This window comes from Scyliorhinus torazame, chromosome 10 (genome assembly GCF_047496885.1).
Source record: "Scyliorhinus torazame isolate Kashiwa2021f chromosome 10, sScyTor2.1, whole genome shotgun sequence".
In the NCBI taxonomy this organism is placed as follows: domain Eukaryota; kingdom Metazoa; phylum Chordata; class Chondrichthyes; order Carcharhiniformes; family Scyliorhinidae; genus Scyliorhinus; species Scyliorhinus torazame.
In genome coordinates, this window is record NC_092716.1 from 173,950,225 (window position 1) to 173,966,876 (window position 16,652).

General features: G+C 52.6%; 1 protein-coding gene across 2 annotated transcripts in view; it reads left to right on the plus strand.

Moving 5' to 3' along the window:
- The window catches only part of LOC140431052 (anoctamin-9-like), a 368,406-nt gene that overhangs the window by 93,678 nt on the left and 258,076 nt on the right, over window positions 1-16,652 (plus strand). For both annotated transcript variants that reach the window (XM_072518965.1, XM_072518966.1), the window contains exon 7: window positions 15,790-15,849. In XM_072518965.1, the coding sequence (XP_072375066.1) occupies window positions 15,790-15,849 (60 nt within the window). The remainder of the gene's footprint in view (window positions 1-15,789; window positions 15,850-16,652) is intronic.

The window sequence follows — 16,652 nt, forward strand, 5'->3', positions numbered from 1 at the left end:
TACATCCAGAATTATACACAAACTCAGGTACTAAGTACGCAACAGAATACTATTGCTTAAATCGCTGGAAATAAAAACACCAAACCTTACATTTGCTTCAGATATGTGGCTTGGCTCTAGCCAACCTCACCAGCTCATCACTTCCTAGGTCTGTCTTTAATGTCAATAAACAGTATCCTGTTCTAAAGGTGGTTCTTCTTTGTTCATTTAACTTCAGGCGCCTTGGAAACTTCTCTTCATTTCTCTAGTTTCCTTAACTAGCTGTCCTTTAAATTTCCTACACTTGTTTTCTTAACCATTACTCTATGGTGTGGCTTTTCTTCTAGCAACACTGAGAGCGATGTTTCCTCTCCAGCCTTCTAAAACCAACTGCTATGAATCCAATTAAAACTAAATAATTCAAAAAGAATTCCTACCCTAAAGGTGCCCGTGGTTACTAAGCAACGGCTTGACATTTCTCCCAGCTTGTTTATTTTTCACGCCGTAACCCTCTTTAAACAGTTGGGCTGACCAACACCCCATACATACAAACACCTTTCTCTCACATGAAGATTTATCTTCCTTCCACAGAATCACTAAATTAAACCCACTTAAATCTATATCTTATTTCTAATATTTAACAATTCAAATATAAATCCCGTAAAACTACCTGTCTTCCTGACAGAAGGTGGGGAAAAAAGTTGATAAACTGTTTAAAAAAGGTATGGGGATCCTTGCCGTTATTTTTTAAAAAAGTATTTTTATTCAAATTTTTAACATTTAAAACATATTACATTACAAATTAACATCAACACAAAGCCCCCAACGCATCCCCCAACACTCTAACCAGTCTTCCTACCATGCACTCTCCCCTCCACCCTAGCAATTGACGGGAACCAGCTCTTTGAAATGTAGTATTAACAAGCCCCATCTTTTATGGTACCCCTCACTCGCCCCCTTGTGGACAAATTTCACCTTTTTCAAGTACAAGAACTCCATTAAATTCTCCTGCCACACCGAGGCACAGTATAGAGAAGCTGACCTCCACCCCAACAGGACCCGCCTGCGAACTATCAACGAGGCAAAGGCTAAAACATCTGCCCCTGCTCCTGTCTGCATCTCCGGAAAGTCCGACACCCCGAATGTGGCCCCCAGGCAACAGGGCTCTAAATTTACTTGCAAGATCGCTGACATGGTGCTGAACATAGAACATAGAAAAATGCAGCACAGAACAGGCCCTTCGGCCCATGATGTTGTGCCGAACTTTTATCCTAGATTAAGAACAAATTAATCTACACCCCATCATTCTACTGTAATCCATGTACCTATCCAATAGAAGGTCCCTAATGTTTCCGACTCAACTACTTCCACAGGCAGTGCATTCCATGCCCCCACTACTCTCTGGGTAAAGAACCTACCTCTGACATCCCCCCTATATCTTCCACCATTCACCTTAAATTTATGTCCCCTTGTAATGGTTTGTTCCACCCGGGGAAAAAGTCTCTGACTGTCTACTATATCTAGTCCCCTGATCATCGTATAAACCTCTATCAAGTCGCCCCTCATCCTTCTCCGTTCTAATGAGAAAAGGCCTAGCACCCTCAACCTTTCCTCGTAAGACCTACTCTCCATTCCAGGCAACATCCTGGTAAATCTCCTTTGCACCTTTTCCAAAGCTTCCACATCCTTCCTAAAATGAGGCGACCAGAACTGCACACAGTACTCCAAATGTGGCCTTACCAAGGTTTTGTTAAGCTGCATCATCACCTCACAGCTCTTAATTTCAATCCCTCTGCTAATGAACGCTAGCACACCAAAGGCCTTCTTCACAGCTCTATCAACTTTCAAAGATCTATGAACATAGACCCCAAGATCTCGCTGCTCCTCCACATTGCCAAGAACCCTACCATTAACCCTGTATTCTGCATTCATATTTGTCCTTCCAAAATGGACAACCTCACACTTTTCAGGGTTAAACTCCATCTGCCACTTCTCAGCCCAGCTCTGCATCCTATCTATGTCTCTTTGCAGCCGACAACAGCCCTCCTCACTATCCAAAACTCTACCAATCTTCGTATTGTCTGCAAATTTACTGACCCACCCTTCAACTCCCTCATCCAAGTCATGAATGAAAATCACAAACAGCAGAGGACCCAGAACTGATCCCTGCGGTACGCTACTGGTAACTGGGCTCCAGGCTGAATATTTGCCACTCACCACCACTTTCTGACTTCTATCGGTTAGCCAGTTTGTTATCCAACTGGCCAAATTTCCCACTATCCCATGCCTCCTTACTTTCTGCATAAGCCGACCATGGGGAACCTTATCAAATGCCTTACTAAAATCCATGTACACTACATCCACTGCTTTACCTGCATTCACGTGCTTGGTCACCACCTCAAAGAATTCAATAAGATGTGTAAGGCAAGACCTACCCCTCACAAATCCGTGCTGACTATCCCTAATCAAGCAGTGTCTTTCCAGATGCTCAGAAATCCTATCCCTCAGTACCCTTTCCATTACTTTGCCTACCACCGAAGTAAGACTAACTGGCCTGTAATTCCCTGGGTTATCCCTATTCCCTTTTTTGAACAGGGGCACGATAGTCACCACTCTCCAATCCCCTGGTACCACCCCTGTTGACAGTGAGGACGAAAAGATCATTGCCAACGGCTCTGCAATTTCATCTCTTGCTTCCCATAGAATCCTTGGATATATCCCGTCAGGCCTGGGGGACTTGTCTATCCTCAAGTTTTTCAAAATGCCCAACACATCTTCCTTCCAAACAAGTATCTCCTCGAGCTTACCAGTCTGTTTCACACTGTCCTCTCCAACAATATGGCCCCTCTCATTTGTAAATACAGAAGAAAAGTACTCGTTCAAGACCTCTCCTATCTCTTCAGACTCAATACACAATCTCCCGCTACTGTCCTTGATCGGACCTACCCTGGCTCTAGTCATTCCCATATTTCTCACATATGTGTAAAAGGCCTTGGGGTTTTCCTTGATCCTACCTGCCAAAGATTTTTCATGCCCTCTCTTAGCTCTCCTAATCCCTTTCTTCAGTTCCCTCCTGGCTATCTTGTATCCCTCCAACGCCCTGTCTGAACCTTGTTTCCTCAGCCTTACATAAGTATCCTTCTTCCTCTTAACAAGACATTCAACCTCTCTTGTCAACCATGGTTCCCTCACTCGACCATCTCTTTCCTGCCTGACAGGGACATACATATCAAGGACACGTAGTATCTGTTCCTTGAACAAGTTCCACATTTCAATTGCGTCCTTCCCTGACAGCCTATGTTCCCAACTTATGCACTTCAGTTCTTGTCTGACAGCATCATATTTACCCTTCCCCCAATTGTAAACCTTGCCCTGTTGCACGCACCTATCCCTCTCCATTATTAAAGTGAAAGTCACAGAATTGTGGTCACTATCTCCAAAATGCTCCCCCACGAACAAATCTATCACTTGCCCTGGTTCATTACCAAGTACCAAATTCAATATGGCCTCCCCTCTGGTCGGACAATCTACATACTGTGTTAGAAAAGCTTCCTGGACACACTGCACAAACACCATCCCATCCAAACTATTTGATCTAAAGAGTTTCCACTCAATATTTGGGAAGTTGAAGTCACCCATGACTACTACCCTGTGACTTCTGCACCTTTCCAAAATCTGTTTCCCAATCTGTTCCTCCACATCTCTGCTGCTATTGGGGGGCCTATAGAAAACTCCTAACAAGGTGACTGCTCCTTTCCTATTTCTGACTTCAACCCATACTACCTCAATAGGGTGATACTCCTCGAACTGCCTTTCTGCAGCTGTTATACCATCTCTAATTAACAATGCAACCCCCCCACCTCTTTTACCACCCTCCCTAATCTTATTGAAACATCTATAACCAGGAACCTCCAACAACCATTTCTGCCCCTCTTCTACCTAAGTTTCCGTGATGGCCACCACATCGTAGTCCCAAGTACCGATCCATGCCTTAAGTTCACCCACCTTATTCCTGATGCTTCTTGCGTTGAAGTATACACACTTCAACCCATCTCCGTGCCTGCAAGTACTCTCCTTTGTCAGTGTTACCTTCCCCACTGCCTCACTACACGCTTTGACATCCTGAACATCGGCTACCTTAGTTGCTGGATTACAAATCCGGTTCCCATTCCCCAGCCAAATTAGTTTAAACCATCCCGAAGAGTACTAGAAAACCTCCCTCCCACGATATTGGTGCCCCTCTGGTTTGGATGCAACCCATCCTGCTTGTACAGGTCCCACCTTCCCCAGAATGCGCTCCAATTATCCAAATACCTGAAGCCCTCCCTCCTACACCATTCCTGCAGCCACATGTTCAACTGCACTCTCTCCCAATTCCTAGCCTCGCTATCACGTGGCACCGGCAACAAACCAGAGATCACTACTCTGTCTGTCCTGGCTTTTAACTTCCAGCCTAACTCCCTAAACTCGTTTATTACATCCACACCCCTTTTCCTACCTACGTCGTTGGTACCAATGTGCACCACGACACCTGGCTGCTCACCCTCCTCCTTAAGGATCCTGAAGACACGATCCCAGACATCCCTGGCCCTGGCACCCGGGAGGCAACATACCTTCCGGCAGTCTCGCTCCCGACCACAGAATCTCCTATCTATTCCCCCAACCATTGAGTCTCCTATCACTATTGCTTTTCTATTCTCTCCCCTTCCCTTCTGAGCCCCAGAGCCAGACTCAGTGCCGGAGACCTGGCCGCTAGGGCCTTCCCCCAGTATGTCATCACCCCCCCACAGCATCCAAAACGGTATACTTGTTTTGAAGGGAACGGCCACGAGGGATCGCTGCACTGTCTGCCCGCTTGTTTTCTTTCCCCTGACTGTACCCAATCCTGTACCTTGGGTGTGGTTACCTCCCTGTAACTCTTGTCTATTACCCCTTCTGCCTCCCGGATGATCCGAAGTTCATCCAACTCCAGCTCCAGTTCCCTAACACGGTCTCTGAGGAGCTGGATTTGGGTGCACTTCCCGCAGGTCTAGTCAGCGGGGACACCGGTGGTATCCCTCACCACTCACATCCTACAGGAGGAGCCTGCAACTGCCCTAGCCTCCATCCCCTCTTACCTTACAGAATATAGCTGCCCTGTGGACCAACTTGAACTCCGCCCTCCGACTCTGCTCCCAGTCAGCTGCACTCTCTGCAAACTCCCGGCTCCCTTCACGCTCTTTGAGGAAATGTAGGAAATGAAATGAAAGGAGCACCTTACTCCTTCCTCACCTAACTCCCTCAGTCACCAAACTCTCACTATAGCACACAAATGCACCAAATTCAGCACTCCCTCAGTCACCAAACTCTCACTACAGCACACAAATGCACCAAATTCAGCACTCCCTCAGTCACCAAACTCTCACTATAGCACTCAAATGCACCCAAATTCAGCACTCAGTGCAAACAAAGTCTGCACTGTAGCTGGCTCACATTTATACTGTGAATCGAGCCTCTGAAAACTGGCCTAATCCAATTAGCTAATTAACAAGCTCCACCTGCAAGTAGCTACAAGTAGAACCTTTGTTTAAAGCTGATTGAAAATTCGCCTTTTTCTAAACCAAAGCTTCAAGGCGAATGCTCCATAGTTTCCTTACAGATCCCCAAACCTTACCTGCCCCACCTTCTGTCCTCCCAGCCCTGTGTCTGTAGTGGGAGTGGGACTACCTGAGGCCTGGTGCTGTAGGCCCCCACCTGGGGTGAAGGCCCTGCTGCCTGCCTTCTGTCCTCTCACCCCTCTGCCTGAGGTGGGAGTGGGACTAGCCAGGGCCACAGGTCCTGCCTTCTGTCCTCCCACCCCTCTGCCTGAGGTGGGAGTGGGACTACCTGAGGCCTGGTGCTGTAGGCCCCCTCCTGGGGTGAAGGACCTGCTGCCTACCTTCTTTCCTCCCACCCCGCTGCCTGAGGTGGGAGTGGGACTATCCAGGGCTGCAGGTCCTGCCTTCTGTCCTCCCACCCCTCTGCCTGAGGTGGGAGTGGGACTACCTGAGGCCTGGTGCTGTAGGCCCCCTCCTGGGGTGAAGGATCTGCTGCCTGCCTTCTGTCCTCTCACCCCTCTGCCTGAGGTGGGAGTGGGACTAGCCAGGGCCACAGGTCCTGCCTTCTGTCCTCCCACCCCTCTGCCTGAGGTGGGAGTGGGACTACCTGAGGCCTGGTGCTGTAGGCCCCCACCTGGGGTGAAGGCCCTGCTGCCTGCCTTCTGTCCTCTCACCCCTCTGCCTGAGGTGGGAGTGGGACTAGCCAGGGCCACGGTTCCTGCCTTCTGTCCTCCCACCCCTCTGCCTGAGGTGGGAGTGGGACTACCTGAGGCCTGGTGCTGTAGGCCCCCTCTTGGGGTGAAGGACCTGCTGCCTACCTTCTTTCCTCCCACCTCTCTGCCTGAGGTGGGAGTGGGACTATCCAGGGCTGCAGGTCCTGCCTTCTGTCCTCCCACCCCTCTGCCTGAGGTGGGAGTGGGAACATCCAGGGGCCTTTTTCTGCAGGTCCCCTCCCGGGGTGAAGGCCCTGCTGCCTGCCTCTGTCCTCCCGCCACTCTGCTTGAGGTGTGAGTGGGACCACCTAGGGCCCATTGCCTTGCCCGTCCCGGGGTGAAGACCCTGCTGCCTGCCTCTGTCCTCCCACCCCTCTGCCTGAGGTGGGAGTGGGACCATCCAGGGCTGCAGGCCCAGCCTTCTGTCCTCCCCCCCCCTCTCTGCCTGAGGTGGGAGTGGGACCACCTGGGGCCTGGTGCTGTGCCCCTCTCCTGGGGTGAAGACCCTGCTGCCAGCCTTCTGTCCACCCACCCCTCTGCCTGAGGTGGGAGTGGGACCACCTGGGACTGCAGCAAAATACTTTGTTTCGGGCCCCTGCAGGGCTGAAGAGCGTCGTCCGCCTTTTTTTTTACTACCTGTGGCGGATGCGGGGCAGCTCGGGACATTACTTTAGGCCCCTCCAGGGCTGAAGACCGCTGCCCTGCTCTGCTGTTGCCCTGCAGCACCTTTCCTTTGTGACACCTACTGTTGTGGTGCCACATACATCAACCCACCCACACCCCTACCCTTCCCCTACTATCCCGATCTCAGTTGCAGGGGTGGACATGGCCAGCACCTCAGGGGCATCGTCCACTCTGCCGGGGTTGGGCGGCCAAGAACTTATGCGGGGGCGGCAGCCTCTCGGCCTTCCGCTTCCTCCGCGGCCCCCACGCCCTTCCGCCTACTAATGCGGCAACTCGGGGTCAAGTGTTATGCCCACCCCACCATGACCATCGAGGCGTGCACTCGTGCGATGGCCGGGGTCGTCGGCCCCTCGGCCGTCGTAGCCGCCTCGCGGATGTACGGCAAGGCCGTGTTCTTCCTGCGGGCCGAGCAGGCGGTCCACCGGGCCCTGCAATAGGGGCTCACGGTGGGCGGGACGCACGTGGCAGTGGACCCGCTGGAGGCCACCGCCAAGCATGTCGTTCTCTCCAACGTCCCGCCCTACCTCCTCACCGAGCTCCTCCTCCCTCATCTAAATCTATTGGGGGAGGTCAGGTCCGGGGTGGCGCCGCTGACGCTCGGCCTTCGGGACCCCTGCCTCTGCCATGTATACTCCTTCCGGCGTCAGGTATGTATCCGCCTGACCCGGGAGGAGGTCACCGAGGGAGGTTTTGTGGTCACCCACCAAATGGAGGACCACAAGATATTTTGGTCGGCGAATGGCATGCAGGGGGCTGGAGCATATTCACCGGAACTGCCCTACTCTAACGGCCGCCGCCAACACCACCTCCGCAGCGGCTGTGGCTGGCACTGCCCCCCCTCTCCTCTGCCATCTCATCGTCTGCCCAGCAGCTGGCCCCCAATAACACTGCTGGCGGGGGGGGAGAGGGAGCCTCCACTAGACCAGAGGCAGCCACAAAAGGCTAAAGAGAAGATGGCACAGTGGTCGGACCGGACACATTCACACCTTGGCCCCATCACGGGTACTGACCACGTGCCCATTTCAACCAATTCCGAGGCCGCAGCCTCACCTCGGGATACCGCCGCCGCCTCACAACAATAGGAGGGGCCCGGAGAGACCACCACACAGGCTCCGGGGGGCGGTGGGGAGCTTGTGTTTGGCCCAGAGCTGGAGGCTGCTCCGGCCTCGCTACAGCCCCAGGAGCTGGGCGATGCGGAGGGGGGCGACGCTGCTGAGGGCCCTCCAGCGGTGGAGGCCCTGCAGCGGGATGAGACCGACCCCCGCAAGCATCGCGTGTCCGAGCTGGAGGAGGTGGTGCGTCTCGCTGCCCCCTCTCCGGGCGAGCGGGGTTGGGTGTCTCCGGTGTTTATTCCCATCACCCTGAGGCCCAGCCTCGTTAAAAAGAAAGCCAAGGCGGTCTCCAAGGCCTCACAGGCGTCCGGGCTGCCGTCATCCCCCGAGCAGGGAGGCCCGGGGTCGGGCGGAGACTTGACCCCCGAGGGCTTGTTCCGCCCGGTGGAGGTTTACTCCCCGGTCACCTCCTTTGGGTCATCGCCAGGGGTCGGCGGCAGCCACCAGAGCCCCTACATATTCGGGTCGTGGGCGGGCGACGGCGAAGAAGGCTACCTGCTCACAACACCCAAGCAGACGATGCCAGGGAGCCCAGGTTCCATCCCGGAGCTGTTCACGGGGGTTTTCCTGGGTCTCTCCAAGGGCCCGGCATCGACGGTGGAGGCGGGGTCGGAGCCGCCACTGCCCACAGACCCTGAATTGCGGGGGGAGCCTGCGAGGGACCCGCCTGAGGACGATCCTGGGGGTGGGATCGACTCGGGCCTAGGGCTAGCCGGTGGGCCCATGTTGCCTGCCACACTCCATGTGGTGGGGGACTCGGGTGGTGACCACTTGGAGGAGGAAGGTTGCTCGGTGACGGGTGAGGAGGAGGATTTAGATGCTCTCTGCAGCGAGGCAGAGGGCGCCCTCACACCCGGCTCCGAGTCTCCCCTCATCTCCTCGGGAGAACTCCGAGCATTTTTGAAAACGCATCAAGGTCACCAGGACTGTGTGCGGCTGGCCCTGGACAGCTGGGGAAATCTGGGGCTGCTCCTCGGGTCTGCCTGCGTCTATGCCAAAGAGGCGTGGGAATTCGATCAGGATCAGGGGGAGCAGCGCCAAGCTGTTCTGTTCCTCACAGGGCTCTTGAGGGAGTGGAGGGGGCGTTGAATCTCTACTCCCTCTGTGCACTGAATAACGGTGTTTGATGAAGGATAAACACTACTACTGACATGGAGTTAACCATAGCCAGCCTCAACATCAACGGCAGCAATGACGCACATCGCGGTTTCCAGTTCTTCTCTGTCCTCCCGGACGGAAAGTACGGGGTGTGCCTCCTGCAGGAAACCCACGCCATTCCGAGTGACGGAGCTCAGTGGACCCTGGAGTGGCAAGGAGGAGTCTTCATGAGTCACCTGGCCCCACGTACGGGCAGAGTGGCTATCTTGTTGGCTCCACATTTTCAGCCGGAGATCTTGGGAGTGAAGGAGCCAGTGCCAGGCCGTCTGTTGCACTTAACAGTCCGCGATGGGGATGTGGTGCTTCACTTTGTGAATGTCTACACTCCCCTGGTCGGGCTGCAGCAGGCGACTTTCTATGTAAAAGTGTCCACGCTTCCAGACACCATCCCGGTGGGCGAGTGCATCGTCCTGGGAGGGGATTTTAATTGCACCCTCGAGGACCAGGACCGTCGTGGAGTCCAGCGCAGCTCGCCGGTGGTGGTGAAGTTGAGGAACCTGGTTAGGTCCTTCGACTTGGTGAACGTCTGGCAGACTCTCCATCCTGAATTGCGGGTGTACACCTTTGTGCGCCCTCCATTCAGAGCGTCCAGAATCAACCGTCTTTATATTTCCACGACGTACTTGCCCAGCGTTCCGACGGCCTCTGTGGAGAAGGTGCCATGCTTGGATCACCACTTGGTGTGGGCGGGGCTTGCCCCGTCCCGCGCTCACACACGGTCCGCGTACTGGCACTTTAACAACCTGCTGCTGGAGGACGAGCGGTTCCTGGACTCGTTTCGCCGTTTCTGGGCCGGCTGGAGAAGGAAGCGGGGTGGCTTCCCCTCCTTGAGGCTATGGTGGGACGTGGGCAAGACTCATGTCCGCGCCTTCTGTCAGGGGTACACAAAGGGGTCTACGGCGGGGCAGAACTCCACGATCGCCAAATTGGCTGAGGATCTCTTCGATCTGGAGTCACGTCTTGCTCAGCCCGATGAGGACCCGGCCCTGGGGTGGGTGTACAGAGAGAAGAAGGGCGCGCTGCGGGACCTGCAACTTGCTGGGTCCTGCGGCACGTACGTGCGGTCGCGGAGCCGTCTCCTGACGGACATGGACCGCGGCTCCCCCTTCTTCTACTCGCTGGAAAGTGGACTCGGGGCCCGTTGACAGATTTCTACGCTGCTGGCCGGCGGCAGGTCCCTCGTCTCGGATCCGGAGGTGGTCAGGATCCTGATTAGGGACTTTTATTCCGACCTCTTCTCTCCGGATCCGTCCAGCGAGGACGCTTGCAGAGTTCCGTGGGAGGACCTGCTGCAGGTCGGCCCGGAGGGCGCCGGGAGTCTTGATCAAATCATCAACCTCCAAGAGCTGACCGGCACCCTGGACAGCTTGTCACGGGGCAAAACCCCAGGGCTGGACGGGCTGACTGTGGAGTTCATCAGGGCGTTCTGGGACGACCTGGGGAGTGACTATGCGGGGGTCCTGGGGGAATGTATTGCGACCGGGGAGTTGCCTCTTTCGTGGCGCAGGGCCGTCATTGCCCTGCTGCCCAAGAAGGGGGATCTCCGCCTACTTAAAAACTGGTCTCCCTCCTCAGCACAAACTACAAAATCTTTGCCAAGGCGCTGTCTTTATACCTTGGTCCCGTGCTGTACCACATGATTCACCCTGACCAGTCCTACACAGTCCCAGACCGAACCATTTATGATAACATCCAAGTGGTCCGGGACATTATTCATTTTACCCAGAGGACTGATATGCCGAGCGCCTTCCTGTCTCTTGACCAGCAGAAGGCATTCGACAGGGTGGGGCACAAGTATTTGCTCGGGACTCTGCGAGCTTTCGGGTTCGGGACGCACTTTGTCGCCCGGATCTGATTATTGTACGGACCTCAGAGTGTCTGATTAAGGTTAATGGGTCCCTGACGGCGCCCCTTCACTTTGGGAGAGGGGTGCGTCAGGGCTGCCCCTTGTCCGGTCAACTTTATTCTGTGTGCGTGAAGCCTTTCCTGCGCCTCCTGCGGAGAAGGTTGTCGAGGTTGGTTCTGCGCGAGCCGGACATGGCGGTGGTCCTCTCGGCTTACGCCGATGACGTGCTCCTCATGTTCACTGACCCCGGTGACCTGCGGAGGATGCGAGAGTGCCAGGCTGTGTACTCCGCCGCGTCCTCTGCTAGGATCAGCTGGGCTAAATGTTCCGGACTCCTGGTCGGTCCGTGGCAGATGGACCCCCTCCCGGAGGAGCTCAGACCCTTTAGCTGGAGAGGAAGCCTGGCCGGCGAACTGGCAGGAGCTGGAGACCAAGGTCACCACTCGCCTGGGGCGCTGGACAGGACTGCTCCGAGTGCTGTCCCAGAGGTGTCGAGTTCTCGTCATAAACCAGCTGATCGCCTCTATGCTGTGGTATCGGCTGGTCACTTTGACTCCTCCCCCTGACTTTGTCACACGTATCCAGAGAACCTTGCTTCGGTTCTTCTGGGACAAAGGATTGCACTGGGTCGCTGCGGAGGTCTTGAGTCTCCCGATTGCGGAGGGCGGTTTAGCGCTGGTGTGCCTTCGCACCCAGGTCGCGACTTTCCGCCTTCAGACTCTGCAGCGATACCTGTACGTTGAGCCTCCTCCACGATGGTGTGTCCTGGCGACGTATTTCCTCCGCCAGGTGCACGGCCTGAAGCTCGCGTGCAGCTCCTGTTCATTGACCGGAATGGTCTTCGGAACTCTTTGTTGGCGCTGCCCATCTTGTACCAGGACCTTCTCAAAGTCTGGAACACGGTCGCCACGCGCCGCAGCTCTCCCCCGTCAGGAGTAGTGGCTGTCGAACCTCCGCCAATATCCATTCAGGTGGCTGGCGGAGCGGAGGGCTGTGGATGCCGGGGTGACCAGGATCGGGGATGTGCTGAGTGGTGGAGGGGGGGGGGGGGGGCTGGATGACACCCTACGAACTAGCCAGGCGTGGAACAGTGTCTGTCCGGTGTGCGACCGATGCTATCCAAGGCCTCAAAACAGTCGTGCTCGTCCCCGTGGGAACACTTGGACTTGAGACGGCGCGGTTGTGCGGTGGCATCCCGTCTGAGCGGATCCCTGCTCGGATGGAATTCCACATTGGTCTCAAACCCCGGAACCATCCCCGGGTGCTGGTGCCCCACAGCCCCAGCCGCCTCGCGGAAATACCCTCCGTGCCCTTTCGCACTGCGCGGTGGGGTTTCCTGTACGGCCTGCTGTTGCACACTTTCCACCTCCTTGCCCTCGCCCGCCGCCCGGACTCGCCTTGGCGTGCCTCATTGCCGTCCGGCGGCGGAGGTCCCCACTGGAGGTCCCTCTACAGAGGTGTCCTCCCCATAAAACTAGGGGACCTGGGGTGGAGGGTGTTGCGCATGGCAGTGCCGTTCAATTATCGTTTAAATCACTTCACGGCTCTGCCAGAGACCTGCACTTTTGCGGCCTGGTGGAGACCGTGGAGCATGTTTATGTTGTCTGTCCTAGGCTGCACTCCCTTTTTGGTTTCTTGACAACGTTGTTGTTGAGGTTGAGGTTTTCTTTGCACTTCAGCCCCACGCTCCTGATCTACGGACATCTGGTGCGGAGGGGGGCGGGGAAGGTGGAGGACCTCCTCGTGAACCTGCTCCTGGGCCTGGCCAAACTTGCCATTTATAGGTCCAGGCAGCGGGCGACTGAGGGGTCTGACTGTCTGCCCACCTTCCGCGGCCTCGTTCGCGGCCGGGCACACTCGAGGCCTTCCGTGCTCGGTGGGCACTGCAGGGGTTGGATTGCCTTATCGACCCCGATTCTCACACTTTAATTTGACGGGTTTGTGATAAGTTTTTGTTTCCTTTCTCGCTCCTTTTGGGCTGTGCTCCACTCGTTGTTTTGGGGCACTCCCCTCCTTTGTTTTATCCACCAGTTCCTTTATGTTCTTTTACTTGGTTTTCACACCCAGCATCATGCCAGTGTCAGCGGTGGATGCTGGCCTAATCCTGCACGTGTAGATAAACGTGCAGGTCATAAATCCACGAAAAAACACACACAAAAAAATCAAAAATAATAAATAAAGAAAACCAAAACACAAAAAACTTAAGAGTAGTGAGAGCCCATATAAGGTCTAAACCAAACAGAAACTTTTAAGTAATTAAATAAAAGAAAGACTAGACTTTAGATAAAAATGAACCCTTATTATCCCTCAGTCACCAAACTCTCACTATAGCACTCAAATGCACCCAAATTCAGCACTCAGTGCAAACAAGAATGACCTCCAAGATTTCTTCAACTTGGGGCAGGACCAGAACTATGTAGGACCCCTCCCACACCGCCGACAAATATCCTCTACTCCCTCAAACAACCGGCTTATCTTTGTTTTCGTCAGGTGCGCTCTGTGTGCCACATTTAGCGCACGAGGTTGAGGCATTCACCCTCCACAGGACCTCACACCACAGCCCCTCCTCCAGCACCATCCCCAACTCCTCCCCCACTTAGTCTTAACCCCCTCCAGAGGTGCCTCATCCTCCAAAATCCTCCCATAGATCACTGAGATGACACTCCCTACAACCCCATCACCGCCAACACCCTCTCCAGCAACGAGGGGGCGGTGCCACCAAAAAGGCCAGAAACCTTTTTTCATGAAATCCCGCACCTGTATGTACCTGTAAACCTCCCCTCGCGTGTTCCCAAACTTCTCCCCCAGCTCCCCCAAACTTGCAAACCGCCCTTCTAAAAATAAGTTGTTCATTTCCACCAGCCCTCGCTCCTCCCATCCCCATAACCTGGCATCTATCCTCCCTGGTTCAAACCCATGGTTTCCTCGAATTGGCATCAACTTCGACCTTGACCCTACCCGACAGTGCTGCCGAAATTGGCTCCATATTTTCAACGTGGCCACCACCACCGGATTCCCAGAGTACTTCCCTGGGGCAAATGGAAGTGGCGCCGTTGCCAGCGCCCGCAACGCTGACCCCTTGCAAAAGCCTGCCTCCACCTCAACTACAAAGCCTCCATCTCCCTACTCCAGCTCCACACCTTCTTGTGTTTGCTGCCCAATAACAGTATACATGTGACAATAAACAAATCCAATCTAATTCAACCGTGGGAATTTTGGAAGAGTACAAAAAGTGCATCCACTATCTCTATCTCTATCTAGCTCCCCCTGTTGCTGCCTTTATTTACAAACCACAAGCAGCGAGTATGTTTCTTGTATTCTTGTATTAACTAAATGACCACACAACCAGTATATTAGTTTAGTTCAAAAGACAGTTTATTATTAAACACAAGACTTATCTCTCTGTGCAATGATACCCCCGATTATGCATTAAATTACTCCTATCAACTAAGATGACCTTCGCTTAACTTCTGGATGACCGTCTCTGTGCAGGTAGATAAGACCTTTATCTGAGTCCCCACGCGTGTCGCCTGAAAATCGTCAGGTTTGTCTCGGCTGCGACTTGTCTCTTTCAGGTAGCGATTGTGAGTCTTCAACTTGGCTGGTCGTTATGCTGCGATTGGTGTGGGGACAGGCCGGTCCCAAAAGAGATCGATCCCTAGTGTGCAGGGCCTGTTATCCTTCTCCTCTTTTGCGTCCTTCTAGGCGGTGTTAACTCAGGATCCAATGGATCGATAGGGTCTTGATCACCCTAATCGATACTGGCCAATTAGGGGCGGGTACCTCGATGGCTGGGCAGGTCCTAGTCACCATTGTCCAAGTACGTAGGCCTTTCCAAATTAGGGGAGGTAGCGCCGGGGAGTCTGCTACTGTTGCTATTCCTTGATTTTGAGTCTATTGTCCTGGGGAAATCAGCGATTGACCTTTAACAGGTGCAAGTTTCAGTTCGGTTTGGTTTTCCTTTGCCCAATATACAGGGGCTGTGTACTGTCTGTGTCCCAACTTGACCACAATTCCTTTGTGGGTGGCCATTTTAGATGGCCACACCCCTGAAGCCTCTTTGAGGCCGGATCTCAATTTAAGGTGATTGGCAAAATAATTTTGCTTTGTGCAACGAATGGTTAGGATCTGGAATGAACTGCCTGAGATTCAATTGAGGCTTTCAAAAGGGAATTGGATAAAGTGAAAAACATGCAGGACAGTGGGGAAAAAGCAGAGAAATTAGACTGGCTGAGTAGCTCTTACAGAGAGCTGGCACAGAAATGGCCTTCCTTTGTGCTGTAACCAGTCTATGATGCCTCACCACTTAATTTTGCATCTTGTTTTGTACCACTAGCAACAACTAAATGCAAATCAAAGTCATTCTTATTATTAATATTATTATTACTAAAGATTGAAAATAACTGAGACCCCAATTACTAATTCTTGCAAGACACCACGAGGAGATCATGAGCATGGATCAAACCTTGCAGGATTCTGGACCTAATTTCCATCCACATTTAGCTCTAAACCTGCAGGACCACAAACAGCTGCAAATTGTGCCTTCAAAATTGGATGTGGTTGCATTTGGGCACACAATATCATGGGACTGGTGTTTTGACTCTTGTGAACCTGAATGTGGGGTATTCCCCAACATGAGTGACGTCTGCAAGGTTGAGGTATCTTACATCTGTGATTCTCTTGTAAACTAAACCTGTATATTTGCTGCTTATTTACTGTAGAAATGCTGCTGTGGAAATCATAAAATCGATGGATTAAAAGACCAACGTTGGCTTTGTAAGGTAACATGTTTTAACTTGTACTAAACGTATATGTAATAGTACAACTTCCAGCAGACTAATTATTGCATCAACTGTCCCAAAAGGGGGGTATTAATGAAACCGCAGCAGTCAATCTGTTACAAGACAACAAATAAAATTAGTATTTTCCTTTCAAATTTTGATGTTTTGTCAAAGAACCTTCTTGGATTTCAATAACATGTATTATGGCCCAGGGTTTAGAGAACCCCAAAGTGTATCATGGAGTTCACCTGACCCACAACTTTTAATAGATTGTGGTATGGGGAGCACACGGCCCACCCAGGTGTGGTACAGCAGAAATGGAAAAGTATATTTTTAAGCAAAACAATGTTTATTCTATGAATTCAAGTTAACCTTTTAAAAACAAACAGCGAACATCTTAGCAACCATTAATTCAAATACAACCCCCAAAGAATACAATACTAAAAGTAATCCATAAGCTGTCCTTTTAACATCCAGAAGACTTTAAAAAAAAACTTTAAACAGAAGCACATTAGCTTTAGATTCACTACTGAGAACATTTATAATTATGAATTCACCAAATGATCAAGAGATAGTCTTTTGATAGCAGAGAGAACAGTAGTACACCTGCTTGGTCTGGATTCAGCTCCAATACTGAAAATGAAACTAAAACACACCCTGCAGCAAACAGCCTAAAACAAAAGTAAAAAGCTGACAGACAGCCCAGCTCCACCCACTCTCTGACATCACTGCAGTAGCAAACGCCCATTTATTAAAGGTACTCTCACTACAGAGATTTATATACACACCCATTTATAAACACC